Here is a 21,938-nt window from a genome sequence, read left to right as displayed (position 1 = left end):
ATACAAGTGGTATGGAGGGAGAGAGATTCAAGCCATTATGAGTAGGTCGTGATTCACAGGGAAGCAGTTAGAGGAGGTAGCTAAAGGTATAAACAGAAAGCAAATTAAGATCGTTCCGAAAGTGCTCACTCTCTTCTTCCCGAGCTCAGGCAGGGGACTCAGAACGCAGCGTTTCGTTCTTCTGTCTTGTTTTACACTTATGAAAAGAATATTTTTAGAATATACGAACATGTCCAATGTCGAATTATTAGTACTGTTCGTTCAATTTTATAATAGCGATTGCTTCATAAACAGGTGTTTGTTGCTAAGCCGTTGACTCTACAAAATGTACAAAAACACCCTTGAAGAGTCCTACAATCATAAAAAACATCCAAAGAACACTGAGGGCATTTCGGGTAATTACCAATAAACAAAATGGGGGAGCGAGGGAAGGTCCAAATCTGAACGAATTCTGTCGATAACATTTTATATAACGCGTGTGATAATCGTGTTCTTGACCGTCCATTTCATTCACAACATTGATTAAAACTTTTTAAAAAAATCTTCTCGTTATTTGGCTTCTGCTTCTCATCAATCAATCAATCATATTATATATGGACAGTACTACAATTTATAGATTTTCAATTTCTCTCATTTCTGCTGCGTTCTGCTCCCATCACTGACTTTGAAGTTTTCAAACGCTACTCTAGATTCCGATTTCGCGGTCGTCTCAGACGCAACCTCAGGTTTGATCCCACGATTTGAATCAGATTGGTATTGTTTCTTTACTACTTTTGATTAAGAGAACGGAGAGAAAACAAAAGTAGAATCTGGGCGTTGTGTTTGAATCTGAGCTTATGTAGTGTCTTAAGCCTTCGTGTGTAGTCGTTTTTGGTGGGATTTTATCAATCAAGAGCTGGCCTAATGATTAAATTTAACTAATAAAGTTTATCTTAGAGGTTATAGGTTCGACTCGTGTTGAGAGATGTGTGCTCTTCCAAAATTTAATCTCTGCGCTTCTCATTTTATTTTATAATGCAGTTTCTCGAGCTAGAGTTTATTATTACACAGCAGCTTTGAGGATATTGAAACCGTCCTCATTAAGATGCTTGTGTCTGCACTTCTAATGTCCGTTGGGATAAACTCGTGCCTCTGCGTACTGCTCTTCATACTCTACTCTATCCTGAGGAAGCAGCCGCACAACTACGAAGTCTTCCTACCGCGCCGGCTCGTGGCAGGGACCTCTAAAAGAAGACGCAACAAAGTCGCTAGGTACATCCCTTCCGTTCGCTGGATTTGGAAATCGTGGAGGCCATCCGAAGAGGAACTCATGGCATCATCTGGCTTGGACGGCGTCGTCTTTATGAGAATGATTACTTTCAGGTAAACTCCCATCTTTGTATTGTTATGTATAATGCATTGGTAATGAATGATTATCTCTCTCTTGGTGCAGTTTGAAAGTGTTCTTGTTTGCTGGGATCATTGGGGTTTTTGTTATCTTGCCTGTCAACGTCTTCGGTGATCAGCTTACTCAGATTAACTATTCTGACTGGTCTGCCAATTCCTTGGATATATTCTCTGTTGTTAACCTCAATACTCGCTCACCATGGTAACAACCTCATCACTCTTTATAGCTGTGTTCTAAAATTGGTCTAGGCGGCGCTAAAGCGGCAAATTGAACCTAAACAAAACAAAATCGGTCTAGGCATAACTGCCGCCTATCGATTTCTTGAACATTGATTAATAGTATTATTAAGGCTCCATTATTGCAGCTGAGTTTCAACACATGGCAAGAACTATGTGCAGAAAAAAAAAAGCAATAATAGTTCCCAAGAAACGACATTAGGTTTCTTGCAATCAGTGCTCTTTTGTTTGGTTGCTTGCAGGCTATGGGTTCACTTTGGAGCTATATATCTTGTGACTGCTTTCGTCTGCTGTCTTCTTTACTTGGTAAGCGAGTTTCTTTCCATTCTAATCAAATACCAATGTTCTCTTTAGAAGATTTGTCACTAGTATGGTTTTGTCTTTGACAGGAATTCAGATATATTGGCATGAAAAGGATTGAGCATTTCCATTCATCAAAACCTCAGCCAAATCAGTTCACCATCTTGGTCCGTAATGTCCCTTCTTCTGATGGAGCCACTGTGAGCGACACTGTTGATAGGTTCTTTAGAGAAAATCATTCCTCTACCTACCTGTCTCATGTGGTTATCCATCGAACAAGTAAGCTTCGAAGCGTCGTTGTAAGTCCTGACTGAAACACCTAATCTGCCTTCTTCCATTACACATCTGTGTGTCTTCTTTTCAACTCTGCCCTCTTGCAGGATAATGCCAAGAAGTTATATAAAAAAGTTCATCATAAGAAGCAGGCAGATCCCCAGCGGGTTAAAAAGACGCCAATGAGATTCTTCAGTCGCAAGGACACTCCTGAGGGTCACTATGAGAAAGTCTTACAGGAATTGGAACACAACATACGTTTGGGGCAAGCTGAAGTTTCATCACCTGGAAAGGTATGCCCTTAGATATTAGTGCTTGCATACTACATCCCTCCTCATCATTTACATATACCTCTCATGGTTGTAGGAAGTTAGAGCTGCTTTTGTATCATTCAAGTCTCGTTACGGTGCTGCAATGGCACTCCACATGCCACAATCAGTCAACCCCACTTACTGGCTCACTGAACCAGCGCCAGAGCCTCACGATGTCCACTGGCCTTTCTTCTCCGCATCGTTTATGCAGAAATGGCTTTCTAAGATTGTCATTGCCTTCGCTTGTCTCATCCTTACTGCCTTGTTTCTTGTTCCAGTCGTGCTCGTCCAAGGTCTCACCAACCTGTCTGCTCTAGAATACTTCTTCCCATTCCTGACCTTGATCCTATCGATGTACGTTAAGGTTTTACATTTTAAAATACTTTATGCTCACTGTGCTAAACGTTAGTTATATATCTTTGGTTGCAGGAAAATTGTAAGTCAGATCATAACTGGGTACCTTCCAAGTCTTATACTTCAGACATCTCTGAAAATAGTACCACCCATCATGGAGTTTCTCTCTTCTTTCCAAGGCCACATCTGCCACAGCGACATACAAAAGAGTGCTTGCAACAAAGTGATCTGGTTCACAATATGGAACGTGTTCTTCGCAACTGTTTTCTCTGGCTCAGCCTTCTACAAGCTCTCTGTGATTCTCGATCCAAAGGAGATTCTTTTCAAGTTGGCTGTGGCTGTTCCAGCTCAGGCATCGTTTTTCATCGCCTATGTGGTGACAACAGGATGGACGGATACTCTTACTGAACTCTTCCGCGTAGTTCCCTTCATGGTCAGCTACGTGAAGAGATCGCTTGAACCAACGGAAGAAGAGTTTGAAGTCCCGCCTATGCGGTACCACAGAGACACCCCGAGAGTGCTCTTCTTCGGGCTTCTTGGGATTACATACTTCTTCTTAGCTCCGTTGATACTCCCTTTCATCTTTCTCTACTTTGTCCTTGCGTACATCATCTACCGTAACCAGGTATGTGTGACAGTGTGACGTGACACTCATTTTAAAAAATTTTCCTTCCACTTGAACTAAGCAGTCCATTGCGTTTTATTTATGGATGCAGTTTATAAACGTGTACGAACCAAAGTATGAAACAGGAGGGATGTTTTGGCCGATGATACACTATACGATGATATTCTCTCTTGTACTCATGCACGGTATCGCAATTGGTTTATTTGCTCTCAAGAAGATGGAACTAGCTACCTACTTGCTTATTCCTCTTCCGGTTTTCACTCTTCTCTTCAATGAGTTCTGTCGTAAACGCTTCATGCCTATATTCACCGCCTATCCCGCCGAGGTACCAATCCGAAATCTCCTTGGGAGGATTGCAAGAACGTAAATGGAATTAACTCTGTGTGTGTGTGTTTTGTGGCTCTTTAGGTGTTGACGAAGAGAGACAGGGAAGATCAAAACGATCCAAGAATGGGTGAGTTTTACGATAACTTGGTCAGTGCGTACCAAGATCCAGCTCTGCGCCCACTTCGATTCTCAGGAAGCAGAAACGATAGCCTCACTAGTCCTCTTCTCTCTTCCACTTCGAGTGAAGTTTGATTTCTCTTCTATTCTATATAGCTTTTTGCCTTTGTACACACTTGTGAATATATGCTTCATTTATACCTCAAAACTTTAGTGATTTATATATCGAAACTCGATATCAATTTATTTTAATGATTTTATTTGTAAAACTTTACAGAACCAATCATGAGATTTCCTAGTTTTTAGTATTATAAACGGATTGTTTACTTTAATGATTTTGTTTGCGAGTAAGAGAACAAGTACCAAACTGCGTCCCTTCTCTCTCAGTCTCTTTCTAATTGATTTATTTGTATGGTATATTATACGTGTAATCGTATGTAACTGAGTGGTACTTGCTTTGCTTCCCATGCTAAAATTGTACACTCAAATTAATTATTAAGTTATACTCAGTGTGTTGGTATTTTATTTACTCAAACACATATCTTCCAAAAAGATGGTCATTGTTTAAAGAAAACAGTGGTGGCATCTTGTAGGAAGTAAACACTACTGATCATGTCTATTTCAGAATCAGAACATCTCAACTTCTCCAATTTTTATAAGGTGTAATCTCGATCGTGAATTGTTTGTAGTCACTTTCTTACAGAAAACAGGAGGTTTGCAAGAATTTGAGATAACAACATATGAATTGTGCAACTTGACATTCTTTTCATGAAAAAAAAACAAAACAAGATCTTTCCTTACAAAACAAGAGATGAAAGTTCTGGTCAATCCCTAATGTTCAAACTGTTCTCATTACCTTGAAATAAAAATAATAAAACTTCAGAATCCACAACTCTTCCTGATGCCTTCACCTAAGAGCTCTTGGCAGACACTGTAAGAGTCTCTTTTAAACATTTGACTAAGAATGTTGACTTTTCTTGAATGTGACCACAGCATTTTATCAAAGAATGCCTCTCAAACCCTTATAAAGCTCAAAAACTTAATTATACTTTCTCATCTTGATTTGTGGATGTTTCTAGAAGGAACCTGATCACTGTCTTCTCCACCAGATGCATCGTAGCCATCACTTGTAGACCTTGACAATGGCATCATCATCATTGACTGCTGCTGTTGTTGTTGTTGTTGTCCTCTTAGCTGACTCATCAAACCAACAGCTGAAGAAAACCCATTAAGCTGCGCTGAATCCTCCGCTTCAGACGAAACTCTAAAAGGTTGAATGTCATGCGAGTCTAAGCTGCTCTCTGGTGAAGACGTCACCATAACACCACCACCTGATCCCGACATCGCACGGCTTGTCTGAAACGCGCTTCTTGCTTCTAGCTGAAGAGGACCTAGCCCTGAGCTGGTTGATGTCTCCATAATAGCTGCTCTTGTCTGAACATTCATTAGCGGTTCTAGAGGCAACTCTGCTGGTAACCTGATGCGCTTAGATTGCCTTCGCTGGTGCTTCCCGTTACTACTATTAACAGCTTCGAACTTTGCTGGGAAGTTTCTCCGGCCGCTGCTTCCGAAGCTGCTGCTTGCTTCTAACCCAACGAAGGGGTTTTCTCGTCTGGCTACAGGCTTGATTATTTTGGACTTCTTTCTTGCTTCTGCTGCTGCCTTTGAGACTTCTTCTGCGTTGAGGCGAGCTAGAGTCCATGGACTGATCTTCACAGGTTGGTTCTTCTTCTTGACGCGTTCTTCAACCACTGACTTCTTCCCGTATGAACTTACAGACGCATTCTCTGGAGGAACTACATCAAACTGTATACAGAAACACACACATAAACACAATAGAGCAAATAATATTATATTATTAAACAAGGTACAAGAAAAATTGGTGAAGAAACAAGGTACCTGATCCTCAAGAAACAAACGTGGTGGGGTGCACCAAGCTCCGCGATGAAACGTATTGAAGGAGCTTGCACTGCTTAGTCCAGTGAAAGAGCTGATCATTGACATTTGAGGGCTTTGCTGACCACCACCAGCTTCTAGCTCTTGCTCTTGTTCCCTAAGTGCAACTATGTAGTCGTATGTACTGATTCCCTGTTAAGAGAAACTCATTTAGTCAAGTCTGATCACTAACATATCAAGTCTTGACATGTACTTGAGGCACTGGAAACAACCTTTTTAATGAGAAGAATGTGGAAGAAGAAAAGCTGAGCAAGGGGTAGCGTTGCCAGCATTGCTAATAGAGTGCAAACTGCCTGCAAGAGAAAAGAAACCTTCATAACTTGCATTCAGGAGTCAGTAAGGGAAGAAGATCAGTTGTATAAGAAGATAAAACTTACAACGACTATAACAAATGGAACTAGAGAGAAGCTGCTTCCCAACTTTAAGGCAATCTCTGCACTAAACTGGTTCTTGCGGAGTACACATAACACCAGCACAAAAATCCCAGTTGACCATTGCATTATGAGCTGCAAAATCAAACTCAACAAGTCAGAAATTAACTAACAGAAGAGAAAAACATTCATGGAGTGATGAAAGATCATCAGCGCAGCCTTACCAAGAAAATAGCAGATATCATGAGGCTGAAGAACTTTCGGTAATTCCGCTTGCCAATGCAGTTGTTTAGCCACTACAACACACACATAAGTCCATAAGCACAAACGATAAGAAATGTAAATAAGAATGAAGGGTTCAGACAGATCTTTTCAATACCCTGCAGTGATGATCAAAACGGTCCACACACTTGTCACAAACTCTACAATGCTTACTGTATTTGTAGACCTGCAAAAAGAATATACATGATCCAGAATGATTAGTCTTAAACAAGTTTATGGTTTCAAATGATTCTCTCACCTCAACTTCACAAAGACTGCAATAAAACATCCCATCCTCACTCATCTGCTGCTCAGAAGATTCATCTCTTCCACTGCAGCAACCACAAATCAATGCACAAGGAGAGCAAAGCACACGCAGAAAACAAGATCTTTGCGATGAGTCCAGTTTCTTGGTGTTAGTTCCATTTTCTTGATCCTGTACACATGTGCTGTCATGAGACTTAGCACCACCACAACCATCTTTTGAGCCCTTTGATTGAGGAAGCTTCCCGTTTTCAGGAACTTTCAGGTACTTCTTTGACCGGAAAACTCCACGGTCTGCAGGATCTGAAGCCGCACACCATATATACAGTCCAACCACACACGTTATCTGCCAAAAAACATATGCCACTGACTTAATCTTTCATTAAATATCAACCCATCAAAGTTTACATAAGGGTTAAAAGTAAGATGAATGCAATGATGATACCACACTGTATGCAAAGGATTGAATCAGTTGCTACAGATGTGAGATCAAAGTTTCAACCATAGACCTAAAATTAAGCTCAGAATCAAGAAGTATACTAGAGCTAGCTTGGCCATTTGTATGCTTCTAAGCTCTTGATGGGGACCAGATCAAGATCCAACTAAAAGGAATGTAAAATCCAATTTCCCTAATTAGCTATAATAGACAAACTAAGGCATGTTAGATTTGTGTAACCAACGGTCTATATACTTCCCAGAAATAGAAAAGATAGCAGAGTAAGAGACAAACACATAAAAAAGGACAACAAGTACACAACTTTGATCTCTAAAAGCCTTTTCAATGTTTAATTGAAAGCAGATTTGATTTAGATTTAGCTTACCAGAGGAGTGTAAATACCCATCGCAATGTACTGATGAATCTTGCTCCCAACGAACGGAGCAAAGAAGACGTAGAAAGCGAACCCTAGAGCCAAGAACACAGCAACAGCCACCACCTTACCCAGAAAAGTGAAAACCCACAAGATAAAGTTTCAAACTTTCACCTCAAATAATCAAAACCCACCAAGGAAATCTCAGTTTGAAGTTACCTGAAGAGGATGGTAAGGAAGTTGCCATCCATGTTTCCTCATTTTCGCTCTAGAATGCTGCAAAATCCAGATGTAGATCGAAGTGGGTCAACTCAATTAAACATAAAAACTTTCCCTTTCTCCACTCATCTTCTCCAAAAAGCCAACATTTTTCTCTCTAAAGTAACAAGAGAGACTCAAACCAAAAGGAAGAAGAAGAAGAGTAGAGAGGAAGACATTTGACCACAGAGTGAAAAAAGTAAAAAAAAAAATATCAAATAGAAACAAAAAGAAATAAAGTAAAACTCTTTGTTTGTGGCTTCTCTGATTCTCTCTCTCTGTGCCTTCTGTGTAAAGCTTTGAGCTTTGGTTCAGAGATCTAAAGAAGAACCCACCACCATGGAAGAGAGAGAGAGAGGAGAGAGGGAAAAGGAGTTATAATTAAGAGATGTAAAAGCAGTTACCTTTTCCCCAAGGCCAAATCATGTGTCACACTCTTGTTGCTGGCAAATCCAGTAACACTTGTTTTTTTCTTTCTTCTTTGAAAAATTTACCTTCAAAGACACATTTTGAGTTTTCAATTACCTAATAAGACACTTTGAGTTTGGAATTTGAGTTTGGAAGACACTTTCCCAAGTCATTTTGTCTAATTTGCCCTTGAACTCGACATCAAGTGTTTGAGTAAATAATAAATTATAGAAACATTTTTTTTTATTTTGCATCCATAACTTAAAATTCTCAGATCCCCTTTCTCTTAACCTAATTCCAAACACACCTCTCAGATTCATCTATCATCTTTGACAATTATATTTGAACTAGAGCACTGTCGTCCTCTCCATCACTTTCAGAGACAGTCTGTTTTTCCGAGACCGTTGTGTTCATCAGAGGTCGGCGTGTTCTTCCTACACAGTTGTCTTCTTGCTGGATCTTCCCAACACCAAAACCCAATCTCTCTGGCTCTTCTATCTAACATCCAAGACCAAACACGAATCTCGTTGTCTCCTCCATCTGATATCCATTGTTTGTTGTTTCTGAGGTTATTAGGGCGTGGCTACGTATCCGTGGACACACAAGCGCATGTGGGGGGGGGGGGGGGGGTTGGTTGTGGATGCAATGTTGGGTAAGGACACAGATGTGTGGATACGTGTTGGATACATGAACTGTGGTTGGGTTATATTTTGAGGATTTTGTGGATACTTAGTCGTGGATACGCAATTTCCATGTTTATGTCGTCACTGACCACACCATCATTGTCCACGTCTCTCTGTGTCTCTATATAATGTTACAATTTTTTCAATTTATATCCACAATTATACAACATGTACGCACTCCCCTATCTATGCTTTCTTATCTACACTTCCCCAAATCATAAACCCCAATCCACATAACCCATATCCACACATCCCTTGACCACCTTTGACTTCTCAACGCTTTCCCTGCCCTGTTAGAATCAAAAACGAGAAAACCAAAAACAAACTCAAAAAAACATTTGAAAGATTCACACACTTTCGTAAATAACTTTAAGTTCGTTGAAGAAGAAGAAAAGAAAGCTAGTATTACTTATTTAAAAAAAAAACTCAAATCTTGATGAGTCACTATCAACAATTTAAGTTTTTGTACTGTCATTTTCTCATCCATTGGATATGGTTTATTAGCATCTCATCCAAGGGCTTAAAATAGACTCACTAACCGATAGACCTACTTCCTCAAATAAATAAGTGACTATTTAGTTTTTTTTTCTTTCATTCTAAACCAAACATCATTGCTTGTTTCTCAAACAAAGGACTTTTTCGTCCACAACTGTGGCATCCGTACACAAAAAGTGTGTCAAATACTGAATGTGTCTTTGTAGGTAAACAAAAGACAGAATGTGTCTTTATGTGTAAATCTCTCTTCTTCTTTTGTTGTTACATTACATAACTCATCACTCTCTCTCTCACTTCCCCTGTTTTTTTTCTTTAATTTTACTTTTACCCACTGATTTTCTTATCGTTTATGTTTTTACCCCAGTACTTTTTTTCTGCTTTTGTAGTGATCAAATGAGCATGATTGTGATTAGGTAAGCCTAATGTTTGACATAAACATGTCCCTCTTCAATCTAGATTATTACAGATGTGTCTTTGTGTATTTAATTACTGAAGGTCGCATTCAATATTTGTACCCAGAAGACTTTACTAATGTCTTAAATGTTTGTCTTCCAAACTGGTAGCTACTCTGCACACTTTACAGTGGTTACAATAATCAAGCTGGTTTGGTTAAAGAGAATTTTTTAACTCCAAGAAGTATGATTATAATTAGATACGTAAATGGAGGAATATTATTTAAGTAGCTCCCATATTGTTCATATTCGAGGCCTGAGAAAATGGACAGTGACAGAACATAGCTACCAAGAAAGCGACGGTCGGGTGAAGATAAATGAATATGGAATATATTTTTCCCTAGAAGGGTTATTTTATTTTTAATTTATGGTTTTTGTTTCAATTTTTTGAAAGTTTTGGCAGATCGTATGTCTCTTCTTATGGTATTCTCTTGTCAGAAAACGATGGAAATTTTGTGTAAAAAAAAAAAGAGAGATATAACTTTTTTTATAATTGGTAAACTTTTTCATGCAACCTCTTAAAAAGGGTCAACATGGATCGAAAGCCAATGTCTTACATGTCTATAAATTAATATACGTCGACTTTGCATGCAGATACGAAAATTAATTTAAAAACATTTCTGTTTTTTTTATTAGGAGTAAAATAAAAAGTTTTTTTCTTAAGGAACTGGAAATGTTTTATTTTATTTCCTAAATAAAAATATAAAACACATTTTTGAACGGATTTCTGACACATCCCAAGAAGTAACCGCCGAAGTCATTACCATTTATTATTAATTTTTACATATTTTGATAGATTCATTTTTGATAAAAATAATTATATTTACATTTAATTGAAAATTTGTTTTTTTGGTTAAATGTATATAATGCGATTGTGAAATTTTATTTGAATAATTTTGTTTTAACTATAAATTATTTTATAAAAAAACTCAACAGATCTTTTTTGGGACAAAAGGTGTGTGGTGTGGGTGAAGGAGTAAATGTGAAGCATTAAATTCTAAGGACCTCTTTGTGTATGTCGTTTTCCTTGTTCATATTCTTTTTTGTTCTTGGTAGAAGAGATCGTAATTTAATAATTCATCGAAAAAAGAAAGAACACAACGAAGGTAGACAAGCATTCTTTTAAAAATCCCAAAAAACATAATTAATAGAGTATAATACATTAATACTACGGATAATTAAAATAAACAAGCTACTCCGCCGAATAAGGATAATCATTTTTCGAGATATCCGGTCGCAAGCAATGTTGAACTAGTTTTTAAACTATATACTATATAGTACTTGTTTTAACTTTAACCGGAGTATGTTCTGTTCTATACTAGACCCTAAAATAATTTTCAAACTCAAGCAGAAGTATATATGATATATTTTATCAATTACAATGTTTCAAACGACGAAAGTAAAAGCCACCAATATATATATATGCTATCATGTCACTATTTTTGGTAGATCTTGATTTTGTTGGACAATAACCCTTTTAAAAATATATTTTTAAAAAAAAATCAATATTCGTTATCCAACCGAAGTAACCACAGGCCACAGCAAGTCTTGCGCCACGTACAATTTAGGTAAGAACATCTCTAATTTTGAGGGGGGTAAATATTACCTCAGATTTAAGGGTGCTATCGTATAGGAGGTAAGTTTTGTTCGTATATTCAAAATACTACAGAAATCACACAATTCAACATGTAAACTAGTTTACAGAACTCAGACAATCAAACATGTAAACTAGTTTTATTTTAGATATTTAATATCTCTAATGTTCATCTACCATTTGATTTTCTTATTTTTATGTGCAACTTTATCGGTTAAAACTTATAACTCATTGGGTCAAAAATATATCTTATGAATTCAAGTTGTGTATTAAAAAGTCAACTCGTTGAAAAAAGAAGTCGATCCCGTGGTAGCAAATAGCAAGGCTACTAGCCTACTAATATAAACAAAATGATAGGACGACATTAACAGCTTTTTGATAATGAAATGTATAATTTGTTTGAATGTTGTTGAAGGAAATGGTAGAATGGGAGAGAGGGAGGGATTTGTTCTCATTTGCTTGGGTCTTTTCTTTTAGCCACGTGCACTGTGTCTCTCTACCCATACCCGTGACTCAATATTTTTGACTCAAATGCCTCGCCCCCGTTAGGTGTATTGACAAAAAAAAAAACATGGGGAGGTTTCATTCATATTAGCTTTATTCTCACACACAGAATAGATTTACAATACTAAAGTTAATGGAATGTTACTATGCACTGTACTTATTAAGATGCTAGAAATTGTGAGGCTGCGGAATTGCAAACTGCTGCAATGGAAGCAAAGTAATACTACTAGCAATGATCGTAAGAGGTGGGCGAAATTACTACTACTTGATGGGTTATTTGACTAATCAGCGTGCTGCAAAAATAAAAAAAGGTGATTGTAGAAAAGCTCTTTCCGTCCGATCACATAAAAGTGTTGGATTCATTTTTGATTGAGTTGATTATTAATGCATTTTCGAAATGTTCAATATACTACGGCCTCCATATAGTCAAATACACATATGGTTACTAACTTTATTTTTACTAGGCCTAGTGGCCCATTAAACCCCATGAGGAAGACTCAAGAGTTGAGATGTTCAAATCAACTTTGAAACCAGCAAGTCTGTTCAAATCCACCCAAACAAGATTTTTTTCTGTCTGGCAACACTCAAAACGGACACTATTATATCGTAAGACCACTCATGGTCAAGTATAGTAATAGTAATAAATGGTAAGGCATAACCACTTATGGAAAGTGTACCCTCATGATGAAAGTTGTTTAAAGGTCGCATTCTCATGATTTTTCTTACCACACGTCACTACAAAACTTGTCATTTAAACATTTTCATTAACTTTTGAAGAATACTACTATTGATTTTCATCCTTCTGGATTTGTCGTCCATCACCCTCGTTGCAGGTCATTTGAACACTCAGCTACAAGTTACTCAAAGAGTGCACTTAAACGAGAGGGATCAGAACCCATATTCAAAACGAATTATTGATTTATATATAAACAGTTTTAGCCCTTAGGATAGCATATCACAAATATAGCTTTGGAACTGTCAATAGTAACTTCTCCACAACAGAAACCAAATAGTAAGATAGATAAGGTGTGTCTTTGCATGAAAGATTGGGCTTTAAATTATTATTATGAAGAATAAGAAGAAGAAAAGACCAAACTTTTTCTTATAAACATTCGACTCTGTCAAATTGATAATGATAATATCCTCTGTACAAGTAGAGCAGAGGAGAATGCTCACTTAATTATTATCATTACTTGGGAGAAACTTCCTTCAGGGCACACATCTGCTCCTCTCCCATTGCAGACATGACAGACACAACTATATCCTTTCCCTCTTCAAATCCAGACTTGAGCTGCATTCACACAACACAGACCAAACACAAAATCATAAGTGAACCAGATAAATATTTACATAGAACAGTTGATTTAAGCATGCATGAGAAAGTAACCTGTGTGAGGAGAGCTTCATCAGTTGGGAGCTTGAGATCATCCTTAGTGCTACCATTGTCAGTAAGAAGGCTGACCTGTAACGTAACCATCAAGAAAGAAAAAAGCCCTCTAATTTAAGCATGTGGGGAAAAGGCAAAACAAACTTAGACTAGTGCAACATGAAATCATACAAAGCCATCTTCAGAGATATCAATCAACTGATAGTCAACACGGTTCACATGTGGAACCTACAAGAAAAAAAAAAAAGATCAATCTTGTGAGTCAAGTTACAGACTTAATCAAATGTTTCGGAGTATCATACAATACGCACATCACAATTGTGGGAAGAAGGAACAATATCTTCGAGCTTCTTAGAAGTGAAGATATCAATGGCTACAAAGTGACACTTGGCGTGACCGTGCTTGCCTGTCTTTGAAGTCGAAACCTCAACCACCTATTAAAACCAATAAAGAATGTTTTTAATATAAAAAACAAAATGATAATAGGCAATTCAACGAACAAGAAACTCTGTCCTCCGACATAAACTAGATTACAACGAAATCTACAAGACAAAACTTCAAACATAAACTTATGTCGGTCGGTCCTAAGGACCAAAGCACTCATCACGACATGCAAATTTATAACAGTAAGAATATAAAGATATATATATACATGAAGGGAGAACAGCAGTAGAAGAAGATCACCTTGCAGGGACGGCCTTTGATGACGATGTAACCACCCTTACGGATGTTACCAGCTTGTTGAGGATAGGTCTTGGAAGCTCCTGCGTCGCTTGACTCAAAGTGATGCTCCTCGTCCGACATGTTTTTGAAGAAGAGAGCCGCACACGAAAACGTTGTGGCAAAGTCAATGAGTGGTATTCAATTTTTATAGAACCTTTGAAGAAGAAGAACACGAAAGCCTCAGAGAGAGAGACGTGTTGCATACTCTTAACTATTCCTTTTCAGCCGTTGGATCAGAATTTCCTTTCTCAAATCTACCGTCCATATTTATTTGAGATGTCGCGTGCAAATTACGCGGGGCCCTACACGTGCGTCGTCTATTTGCTGAATAATCCTTTGTGGTTTAATTTAATTAAAAGGCAGGTCGTAGATGTTACGCTTCCGTCAGATTCTCTATGTAATTAGATGCAACTAATTAGTGTAGAACATAATATATCTCTCATTTTCATTCATAATTATGTGCTTGAAAACAAAAACTTATGTACATCAAGACCGAGAAAGCTTGAAGCAGAACAGTTAGATTTGCTTGAGAGGTTAAACTTCAAAAGCGACCGTTACAGCTCTATTACACAAGCAATCCTGTCTAAAGGCTTTATGTTATTTTAATTGGCAAATGATAGACTGAAGCTGAGGGCTGTTACAGGAACATCTAAAGGGAATAGTAGTGGTAGTTCGTTCCAGCACATGCCTGAGGCAGGGCTGATCCAAAGCGAAACACAGACTAACAGCGAAGTACGATTTAAATCTGATTAGTTGAACACCAAGATAGGGTTCTTGGATTCTTGCTATGAATCTGACCAACACAAACTATCGCCAAGAACATAGTTGAAGAGATAAGAGTTGCATATATAGATAGATATATACAATGGGAATGTTAAGAAACTTTCTTTGTTCCCTCGCAGACTAGAAACTTCAAGAACAGCAACAAGAAAACAGACAAACAAGACACTGTTCAAAGAACTTCTTACTCTGGAACATAAAAATCGAACCTCACATCTACAGAACCATCAAGCGTATCTTTGTAATCAACATTCGTTATGGATCCAACCTCATCCACGTCTTGGTACTCAGCTTTCACCCTCCTAACAGGCACCGTGACCGAGTAAATAGTTCCCAAGTCACCATCCGTAGCTACATTAAGCTGAACTTTCTCCTCCGACTCAATCTCCACGAAATCCGACAGCGCGTGAACGATGTTGTTGACTATTTTCCTCTTAGCTTCGTCGCTAACCGCGCACCTGTCCGAGAACAAAATCATCTTGAGCCGCTGCTTAGCGATTCTCGCGTTGGAGCTTCTCTTCGAAGCGTGGGATGGGAAGATGATCTTCCACGCTAGGTTTAAACGGTCGAAGAAACTCATGTTGATGGCGTTCAAGAGAAAGCTCTCCACCTCTTGCTCAGCTGGGCTTGGTGATAGCTCGTAGTCTCCTCCGGTGTTCCTTGCTAAAACCTTCGTTTGGGCACGTGACACTCCAGGAGGACATTTATAAGGTTCCAAGATGTTTACGCCACTGCTCACAAAGCCAGAGAAATCAACCTGCAAAAATTATCACATGCGATGTACCGGTTAAGCTCTCTGTAAATGTAAACGGTAAACGGCTTGCGGCTACAATTACGGCCCCGGGTTCGACTCGCACTGGCCACCAGAGAATTTACATACAGATTTGTTCTGGCGCCCGAGACTGAAGACCATTGTCTGGCTATGACCCACCCTCGGGTGTGCGTCCGCGCTGCTAAAGGGTTCGGTCTCTAGTTTGGACCACCACGGTGAGGTGCAGGACATTCGGTTATAAAGAAAAAAAGAAAAAGAAAACTCTCTGTATAACGAGAGCAAAATGTATTAGAGAGATTAACCGGTCTACATCTAATTGTAAAGAGAGATTAACCGGTCTACATCTAATTGTAAAGAGAGATTAACCGGTCTACATCATCTATAGACGGTTTGGTATAAACCGGCACTCTATTCTAATAGGCATCATCCCTGGGGTTCCCACGCCAATTTCATCATACACAGATCTAAATATGCTTTGAAGAAAGTTTTCGAATCGTAAGAGTGAAAGAAAGAGAAGAAATCAGACCTTAGAAGAAGAAGGTAGTGAAAGGCATTTAGGATGCTGATGATAAGGAGTTAGTAAGCTCGCGGAGATCCTCAGATTCCCAGTTATCGCCATTTTTTCGCCTGAGGAGCGAATCTTTTCCGGTCGTCTCTTCTTTCAGTTAAGAGAAGAAAAGGGATACGACTCACTCGAGTAAAAGGCTATCAGGCAACACATTAAACGCCGTCGTTTTAGCTCCAAACCAAAACGACGTCATTTCCTTGCTACCTAAACGCCGTCGTTTTTTCGCAAATGAAGCATTTAAGCCAGAAAACAAAACGTAGTCATTTTACCGCAAGCTAAACGCTGTCGTTCAGCTGCAAAATGAAACGCAGTCGTAGATGAGAAGCGAAACGCGAGGTTTAGCTTATAGGGGGAACTATAGTTGTCGCCGGCGAGAACTCGAGGCTTCTTCGGACCCATCTTCATTCAATAAAGTCTGATTCTTTCGAGGAGACGAAGACCTAAACCCAAACGAGAACAATTCATTTTTTATTTTCTTTCTGAATTGCTGTGAATGGGTAGATGGAGAGCAGTCGCTGCTCTTCTTCTTCGTCGTAATAGTCAATTACTCAATTCTTCAAAGCCCTCTTCCTCTCCATGTCTTTTGAAAGGCTCGACGATTGGCTCCCAAGCTTCTCCCTTTCTTAACTTCCGATGCTTCTCAGCGTTCCCTTCTCCGATTTCGATTTACAACAACGACTCTGACTCTGGGTCGGGCGATGTTTATCAAAGCTACGACTTTGGAACAAAGGAAGAGGAAGACAGAGGGAAGATCCCTATCAAAGCCTATTTTCTCAGTACTAGGTTCGTTTTAACTGCCTTGAATGTTTTCGAGACTCTTTCAAGTTTTAACCTTTTGGTGATGAGTGTTGTGTGTTTGTTTGTTGTTTCTTTTTATGATTTTTTTTTGGGTTTGCTCAGAGTTATGGTTTTGGCAGTATTGATTTGAAGGGGATGCAAGCTGACAACTTATGCAATGTTGTTCCTCCTACCTCCCGCTCTACCAACTCTATTGCTCTCAGATTCTCTGATTCTTCTTCTGGTATCCCTGTAAGATTTTACTCTTCTGTTTCGTCCTCAAAATCATTTACTGTTATATTCAAGTTTGGTGTTTAATTTAATGTTATTACTATTTTAAGTTTTTAGAAAATAGTAATAAGGATGCAACTATCATGTCTTTGATTACTTTATGTTGGTTTAGAAACCCCAAAAGGAAGTCAAATGTTGATGTTGTGTGTTCTCTCTTCTTCGCAGACGATGGATGAGAGGGAGAGCGTAAGCAGCTGCCGGTTCATGGTTGTCTTTCAATACGGTTCTGCCGTTCTTTTCAATGTTGATGACAATGACGTTGAGGCTTATCTCGACATTGTTCGTAGACATGCTTCTGGGCTTCTTACAGAGATGAGAAAAGACGGTATTATTCTATAACCATATCTTGGCTTCTTCTTACTACTTTATAGCTTTTTTTGTAATGAAAAACCTTTTTCTGGATTTTGTGTGTGTGTGTGTGTGTGTGTGTGTTAGATTATGCTGTTAAGGAGAAGCCTTTGTTGACTGAGGAAATGAAAGGTGGCCCTGACTACATTGTTCTCAAAACGTTGGATACTAATAGCATCCGTATTATTGGGAGTGTGCTTGGACAAAGTATTGCCTTGGATTACTTTGTTTCTCAGGTAACGTATCCCTTCTCAACTGTCCATAAACGAAAGTAACTGTTTAATGTTGAAAGTTTTGAGATTTGTGATTCTCTCAGGTTGATAAATTGGTTGAAGAGTTCGCTGGTATAAACCGTGCAATGGAGAAAACCGGAACGTTCACAATGCACAGGAAAAAGCTCTTCCAACTCGTAGGGAAGGCTAATTCTAATCTTGCTGACGTCATTCTCAGAGTTGGTTTGTTTGATAGGTATTCTTTCTTGAATATTACTCTAAATCTTGAACATTCTCATGAAAATTATGTATGTACCTTAACTAGACTGGTATGTTCTGTTGTGTTCTGATAGATCCGAGATTGCTTGGAGAGAGGCTAGATATGCGCTGATATATGAGTACCTAAGAGAAGAGTACGAGGTCACTCAGAGATTTGGGAATCTAGACTTTAAGCTAAAGTTTGTAGAGGTATCTTCATTACATTACTCTTTATCAGTTTTGTTATATCAATAAACAGTCGCCAATCGTGATCCTCTGTTTTGATGTGCAGCACAACATTCATTTCCTCCAAGAGGTGATGCAGAACCGAAGATCAGATCTTTTGGAATGGTGCATTATCTTCCTACTTACCCTTGAGAACATTTTATCTATTTACGAGATTGTCCGAGAATCAACAGGAGGTTCACTCTGATGCTACAACCTACAAATCAGAGTACTCAATACTCTATGAACATCAGAAAGATTTTTTTATTGTTCTCAGAATAGTTCATTTGTTTTTGATTCTCGGTTTACATCTGTAATAAACTCAACTTGACTAGCTAAAATGAGCTGGTTGTCACATTACAGTTTTATAAAATTAAAGATCAAATACAAAAAAGTTATGATCCCTTTCTTCTTGATGATAACATCATCAATCAAGCCTCCTAAGCAAGTACTCAATTTGGACTTCCTTTGTGAGGGGCATGATTCTTTCACCATAGAGTTTAGCAACTAAGCTAGGGTTGATTTTGTATGAAGGATCAGCTCCGGCTCCAGCTCCAGTCTTTGGCTCGTTGATCGTTATGTCTTGACCGAAAATTCTGGCTTTAGTCTCAACTCTTTTCTTGATTACTTCTTCAACTGCTTCATACGTCAGAAGTCGCAACAGTTGTGTCCGGTCCTGCAAAGACTCGAGTCAGTTCATGAACAAAAGAAGATACAGACAATGAATAAAGAGAGGGCATTTTACTTGTTCTCGGATGGCTGTTTCATAGGTAGCTGGATTCTCACGAAACTTGGCCTCAGCAACGAATTTACCGAAGTGGATTCTCTTTGAAAGAATCTGCAAACACATTGTGTCACAGACAGCAGCTGAACCACAGTTACCATCGTCCCCTGGATTGACCAGCCTGGGAAGAAGATGTCTGAAGTACATGTTCCACACCTTCTTGTTGATGTTTATCGAATCAGCACAGTGATGCAGTACCTGGTTTAATTTCAATACAGAAGAGAAAACTTTAACTTTACAATTCATCATCCCTTCTATGGAGTGTGTCTAAGTAAATTCACCTGTGGGTATTGAATAGGGGGAAGGATTGGCTCAGGCAAGCATTGTGGGAAAAAGGGATGTTCATCTGGACTCTTGTACCTGTCCACCTTAGCATGGAGTTGTTCAGTCTCTCTGACCATAAACTCGACCAAAGATCCTTGAAACCCTTCCATAGCAAAAGCATCTTCGTCGTATGTGTCAGGGTTGTAGCGATACTGAGCTCGCTCAAGAAGGTTAAAGATGATGCTGTCTTCTTGACGAATCAAAGTGTGTCTTATGCTGTCAAGTGTCAAGCTCTCGCTCTCGTCCACCCTTAGACTCCTCGAGTATCTGAAACACATCAATGCCAGAAACACTATGCATCAAGGAATATAATATCATTTTAACTACATAAGATTCATAAGAAAACGACAGACAATAATTTGCAATAACATGATCCTATTAGGCTCTTGGATCAACAGTAATGACACTATTCTATTGAAAAGATATTCGTAATTAAATTTAAATCGTGCATTATTGAAAATCATGTCGTAACACATGATGAATCTGCCAACTTGTTACAAGTACACAGCTTTGCTAAAACCGTACAGCTCAGACCAGGACCATGTACGCTGCAACCACTGACAACACAAAAACGAACAAGAGCAGAGGGAAGCAATAAAAAAGACACTCACTCTCGTGTAGGAAAAAAAAAAGAGTTTATGACGACACTTCAACTCATTGGTGTAAAAAGACAAACGAGAGTACAAAAAACCGAACATATGGCGTGCATTGAGGCTATTTCTCGTTATAACCAAATAAGAAAGACACATTACCGGATCGGCGAAACTGCGGAGTGTCGGATGGAGAGAGATCCAGGTGGTCCAAATCTCGATTTACGGGAAAAATACGAGACGGGTCTAGAATAGTTGGCGAGATTGAGGCTTGGCGGCGGATTGTAAAAAGTGGGGTTGAGTAGCATAGCCTCCATCGAAACCTTTGGTTGAAGAAGAGAATTAAGAAGAAGGAAAAGGACAGAAGAGAGATTCGGCGAGTTGGTAAAAGAGACGAAAATGAATAATATTTCCTCAAGTCAGTTACAAAAATGTCATCCGGACAAGGATTGATAGAGGGAATCACGTGTTTTATGCCTGGGTTTTATGTTTCTTCGGGTTTTTTTTCTCTCTCTCATGAAATGTTTCTACCATTTTTGTTACCTATCATTAAGATGAAAAAAAAGGATGCGTACTCTCCGAGAAAAGATTTTTTTCCTTATAAATATCATCGTTAAAGCTAATTTAAATATGCAGATTTTTTTGAAGGGATTGAAACTACAACACGCGGGTTCTGATTGGTAATATTGCATTATTGTAGACTAATGAAAAAAAATACATTAAACTACATAATAATCTAAAATTTATGAAATAGATATATCAAAAATCATTTTACTAAGTTAAAAAAAAAATCATTTTACTAAGCACAGATGTAGTCAGGTAGTGAAAACATTTCGGAAAGTCTCTAAAGGATCCAGATTTAAAATCTCACATTTAGATTATCCATCCATGTAATTATGCGATAGGAATATCTAACTCTCTTTATTGGTAGTCAGATCCATCTGTTGCTGGTGCACACGTTTCCGAGATTAATTGGTTGGATTTCGACCTGCCGAATATCGATGATCAACAAATAAAAAAATATTTTACTATATATTATACATTTTCTTGATTTAATATAAAAATAAAATATTAATAATCAAATTATTTATTATAAATAAAAATATATTGGACTTTATTAGAAAAGAATAATTTTACTGTAATAATTTAACTTATTTGTAATATGTTAATATTTTCTTATTTAATAAATTTTGTATTAAGGGGTCAAACTTCCACGAAATTCACTTTATGTTTTTTTCATTGACCGAATGTATTTGAACTGAAGACCAACTAATATTTTTAGGAAGATAGTACAAACAAATAGTCCGGTTTCGAATTTCTTTTAAAGACATAAAACATAATTTTATGTCATCTCGTCAAACGATGATAACTTAGTTCATAACAGTATTCCAGATCTAAATTGACGTATCTACAAATCCTAAACTTTCTTTTTACCTATAGGCTATCATTACTAGTTTAGGTATTTTAAACTAAAATAGTGACAGAGTTATCGAAAGAATTTGGTGAAATTATATTTAGTCAATTCAATCATCTTAAAATTCTAATATTAGTGTATGCCTTCTTTCAGAAAAGTTCAAATATTAATCCACTTGTTAATTTATATTCATTCGGTTATCAACTTATCATTTAAAGTCTTGATTTGTAAGAGTTTTGAAATAACACCGAGATACATACTTCGTTACAATTAACTTAGAAATATATAGTTGCAAAAAAAAAAAAAACTTAGAAATATATCATATGTGATAAATAAAATGTTGCGATGTGTGATTATAGAGATCTATGATCATATATTGCATCAGCTCTGCCAAAGACGAAAGACCCAAAGATTCTGTTCTCGACTCCCATGGCCTGATTATGTACTTGTGGTTTACAGGAAGAAGTAGTTTTAAATTTTATCTCTTTACTTTACTTTTT

General features: G+C 38.0%; 6 protein-coding genes across 8 annotated transcripts; 2 read left to right on the top strand and 4 right to left on the bottom strand.

The window, feature by feature from the left end:
- Window positions 1–466: 466 nt before the first annotated feature.
- Window positions 467–4,262, top strand: LOC106354071 (CSC1-like protein At1g69450). Of its 2 annotated transcripts, none has more exons than XM_013793916.3 (10): window positions 467–725; window positions 1,021–1,362; window positions 1,433–1,588; window positions 1,866–1,929; window positions 2,013–2,222; window positions 2,304–2,489; window positions 2,563–2,861; window positions 2,937–3,486; window positions 3,578–3,811; window positions 3,895–4,262. In XM_013793916.3, exons 2-10 carry the CDS (start codon window positions 1,085–1,087, stop codon window positions 4,063–4,065), a joined length of 2,148 nt encoding a protein of 715 aa, XP_013649370.2. In that variant the 5' UTR covers window positions 467–725; window positions 1,021–1,084; the 3' UTR covers window positions 4,066–4,262. The 2 variants fall into 2 exon arrangements, with proteins under 2 accessions (XP_013649370.2, XP_048592023.1); XM_048736066.1 differs by having other exon boundaries at window positions 520–753.
- Window positions 4,263–4,675: 413 nt separating this feature from the next.
- On the bottom strand, window positions 4,676–8,311 carry LOC106354070 (probable protein S-acyltransferase 22). Of its 2 annotated transcripts, XM_048736067.1 has the most exons (10): window positions 8,254–8,311; window positions 7,811–7,867; window positions 7,604–7,717; window positions 6,778–7,128; window positions 6,637–6,705; window positions 6,482–6,553; window positions 6,264–6,392; window positions 6,099–6,179; window positions 5,830–6,018; window positions 4,676–5,736 (listed from the first exon to the last, which is right to left on the bottom strand). In XM_048736067.1, the coding sequence occupies exons 2-10, from the start codon at window positions 7,850–7,852 to the stop codon at window positions 4,984–4,986; spliced, it is 1,800 nt and encodes a 599-aa protein (XP_048592024.1). In that variant the 5' UTR covers window positions 7,853–7,867; window positions 8,254–8,311; the 3' UTR covers window positions 4,676–4,983. The 2 variants fall into 2 exon arrangements, with proteins under 2 accessions (XP_048592024.1, XP_013649369.1); XM_013793915.3 differs by lacking the exon at window positions 8,254–8,311 and having other exon boundaries at window positions 7,811–8,227.
- A 4,707-nt stretch (window positions 8,312–13,018) lies between these two features.
- On the bottom strand, window positions 13,019–14,287 carry LOC106354068 (eukaryotic translation initiation factor 5A-3). The gene is made up of 5 exons (XM_013793914.3): window positions 14,057–14,287; window positions 13,684–13,806; window positions 13,544–13,600; window positions 13,373–13,447; window positions 13,019–13,276 (listed from the first exon to the last, which is right to left on the bottom strand). The coding sequence occupies exons 1-5, from the start codon at window positions 14,174–14,176 to the stop codon at window positions 13,175–13,177; spliced, it is 477 nt and encodes a 158-aa protein (XP_013649368.1). The 5' UTR covers window positions 14,177–14,287; the 3' UTR covers window positions 13,019–13,174.
- A 630-nt stretch (window positions 14,288–14,917) lies between these two features.
- LOC106354067 (cell division topological specificity factor homolog, chloroplastic) lies at window positions 14,918–16,392 on the bottom strand. Its single transcript, XM_013793913.3, has 2 exons — window positions 16,174–16,392; window positions 14,918–15,632 (listed from the first exon to the last, which is right to left on the bottom strand). The coding sequence occupies exons 1-2, from the start codon at window positions 16,264–16,266 to the stop codon at window positions 15,060–15,062; spliced, it is 666 nt and encodes a 221-aa protein (XP_013649367.2). The 5' UTR covers window positions 16,267–16,392; the 3' UTR covers window positions 14,918–15,059.
- Window positions 16,393–16,483: 91 nt separating this feature from the next.
- On the top strand, window positions 16,484–18,729 carry LOC106354065 (protein RETARDED ROOT GROWTH, mitochondrial). The gene is made up of 7 exons (XM_013793911.3): window positions 16,484–16,998; window positions 17,133–17,244; window positions 17,449–17,608; window positions 17,719–17,867; window positions 17,948–18,099; window positions 18,197–18,311; window positions 18,394–18,729. The coding sequence occupies exons 1-7, from the start codon at window positions 16,709–16,711 to the stop codon at window positions 18,532–18,534; spliced, it is 1,119 nt and encodes a 372-aa protein (XP_013649365.1). The 5' UTR covers window positions 16,484–16,708; the 3' UTR covers window positions 18,535–18,729.
- LOC106354066 (chorismate mutase 3, chloroplastic-like) lies at window positions 18,571–20,585 on the bottom strand. Its single transcript, XM_013793912.3, has 4 exons — window positions 20,187–20,585; window positions 19,392–19,701; window positions 19,072–19,308; window positions 18,571–19,002 (listed from the first exon to the last, which is right to left on the bottom strand). Exons 1-4 carry the CDS (start codon window positions 20,339–20,341, stop codon window positions 18,754–18,756), a joined length of 951 nt encoding a protein of 316 aa, XP_013649366.2. The 5' UTR covers window positions 20,342–20,585; the 3' UTR covers window positions 18,571–18,753.
- Between the last annotated feature and the right edge of the window lie 1,353 nt (window positions 20,586–21,938).

The sequence above is a fragment of the Brassica napus genome, chromosome A7 (assembly GCF_020379485.1).
Source record: "Brassica napus cultivar Da-Ae chromosome A7, Da-Ae, whole genome shotgun sequence".
NCBI lineage: Eukaryota > Viridiplantae > Streptophyta > Magnoliopsida > Brassicales > Brassicaceae > Brassica > Brassica napus.
Note: the sequence above shows the minus strand (reverse complement) of the source record. Positions and strands in the feature narration are given on the sequence as shown.

Excerpts from the sequence above, each read along its gene's own strand:
- LOC106354071 (XM_013793916.3), top strand. The coding sequence starts at position 1,085 with ATGCTTGTGTCTGCACTTCTAATGTCCGTTGGGATAAACTCGTGCCTC. Across the intron at positions 1,363-1,432 it reads ATGAGAATGATTACTTTCAG|TTTGAAAGTGTTCTTGTTTG; the intron begins GTAAACTCCCAT and ends CTCTTGGTGCAG. Across the intron at positions 1,589-1,865 it reads CTCAATACTCGCTCACCATG|GCTATGGGTTCACTTTGGAG; the intron begins GTAACAACCTCA and ends GGTTGCTTGCAG.
- LOC106354070 (XM_048736067.1), bottom strand. The coding sequence starts at position 7,852 with ATGAGGAAACATGGATGGCAACTTCCTTACCATCCTCTTCAG. Across the intron at positions 6,180-6,263 it reads TTCCATTTGTTATAGTCGTT|GCAGTTTGCACTCTATTAGC; the intron begins GTAAGTTTTATC and ends TTTCTCTTGCAG. Across the intron at positions 5,737-5,829 it reads GTTTGTTTCTTGAGGATCAG|TTTGATGTAGTTCCTCCAGA; the intron begins GTACCTTGTTTC and ends TTCTGTATACAG.
- LOC106354068 (XM_013793914.3), bottom strand. The coding sequence starts at position 14,176 with ATGTCGGACGAGGAGCATCACTTTGAGTCAAGCGACGCAGGAGCTTCC. Across the intron at positions 13,807-14,056 it reads TCAAAGGCCGTCCCTGCAAG|GTGGTTGAGGTTTCGACTTC; the intron begins GTGATCTTCTTC and ends TGGTTTTAATAG. Across the intron at positions 13,601-13,683 it reads CTTCTTCCCACAATTGTGAT|GTTCCACATGTGAACCGTGT; the intron begins GTGCGTATTGTA and ends TTTTTCTTGTAG.
- LOC106354067 (XM_013793913.3), bottom strand. The coding sequence starts at position 16,266 with ATGGCGATAACTGGGAATCTGAGGATCTCCGCGAGCTTACTAACTCCT. Across the intron at positions 15,633-16,173 it reads CACTACCTTCTTCTTCTAAG|GTTGATTTCTCTGGCTTTGT; the intron begins GTCTGATTTCTT and ends TAATTTTTGCAG.
- LOC106354065 (XM_013793911.3), top strand. The coding sequence starts at position 16,709 with ATGGGTAGATGGAGAGCAGTCGCTGCTCTTCTTCTTCGTCGTAATAGT. Across the intron at positions 17,609-17,718 it reads TACAGAGATGAGAAAAGACG|ATTATGCTGTTAAGGAGAAG; the intron begins GTATTATTCTAT and ends TGTGTGTGTTAG. Across the intron at positions 17,868-17,947 it reads TGGATTACTTTGTTTCTCAG|GTTGATAAATTGGTTGAAGA; the intron begins GTAACGTATCCC and ends TGATTCTCTCAG.
- LOC106354066 (XM_013793912.3), bottom strand. The coding sequence starts at position 20,341 with ATGGAGGCTATGCTACTCAACCCCACTTTTTACAATCCGCCGCCAAGC. Across the intron at positions 19,702-20,186 it reads TCCGCAGTTTCGCCGATCCG|ATACTCGAGGAGTCTAAGGG; the intron begins GTAATGTGTCTT and ends GATGTGTTTCAG. Across the intron at positions 19,309-19,391 it reads CCCCTATTCAATACCCACAG|GTACTGCATCACTGTGCTGA; the intron begins GTGAATTTACTT and ends AAATTAAACCAG.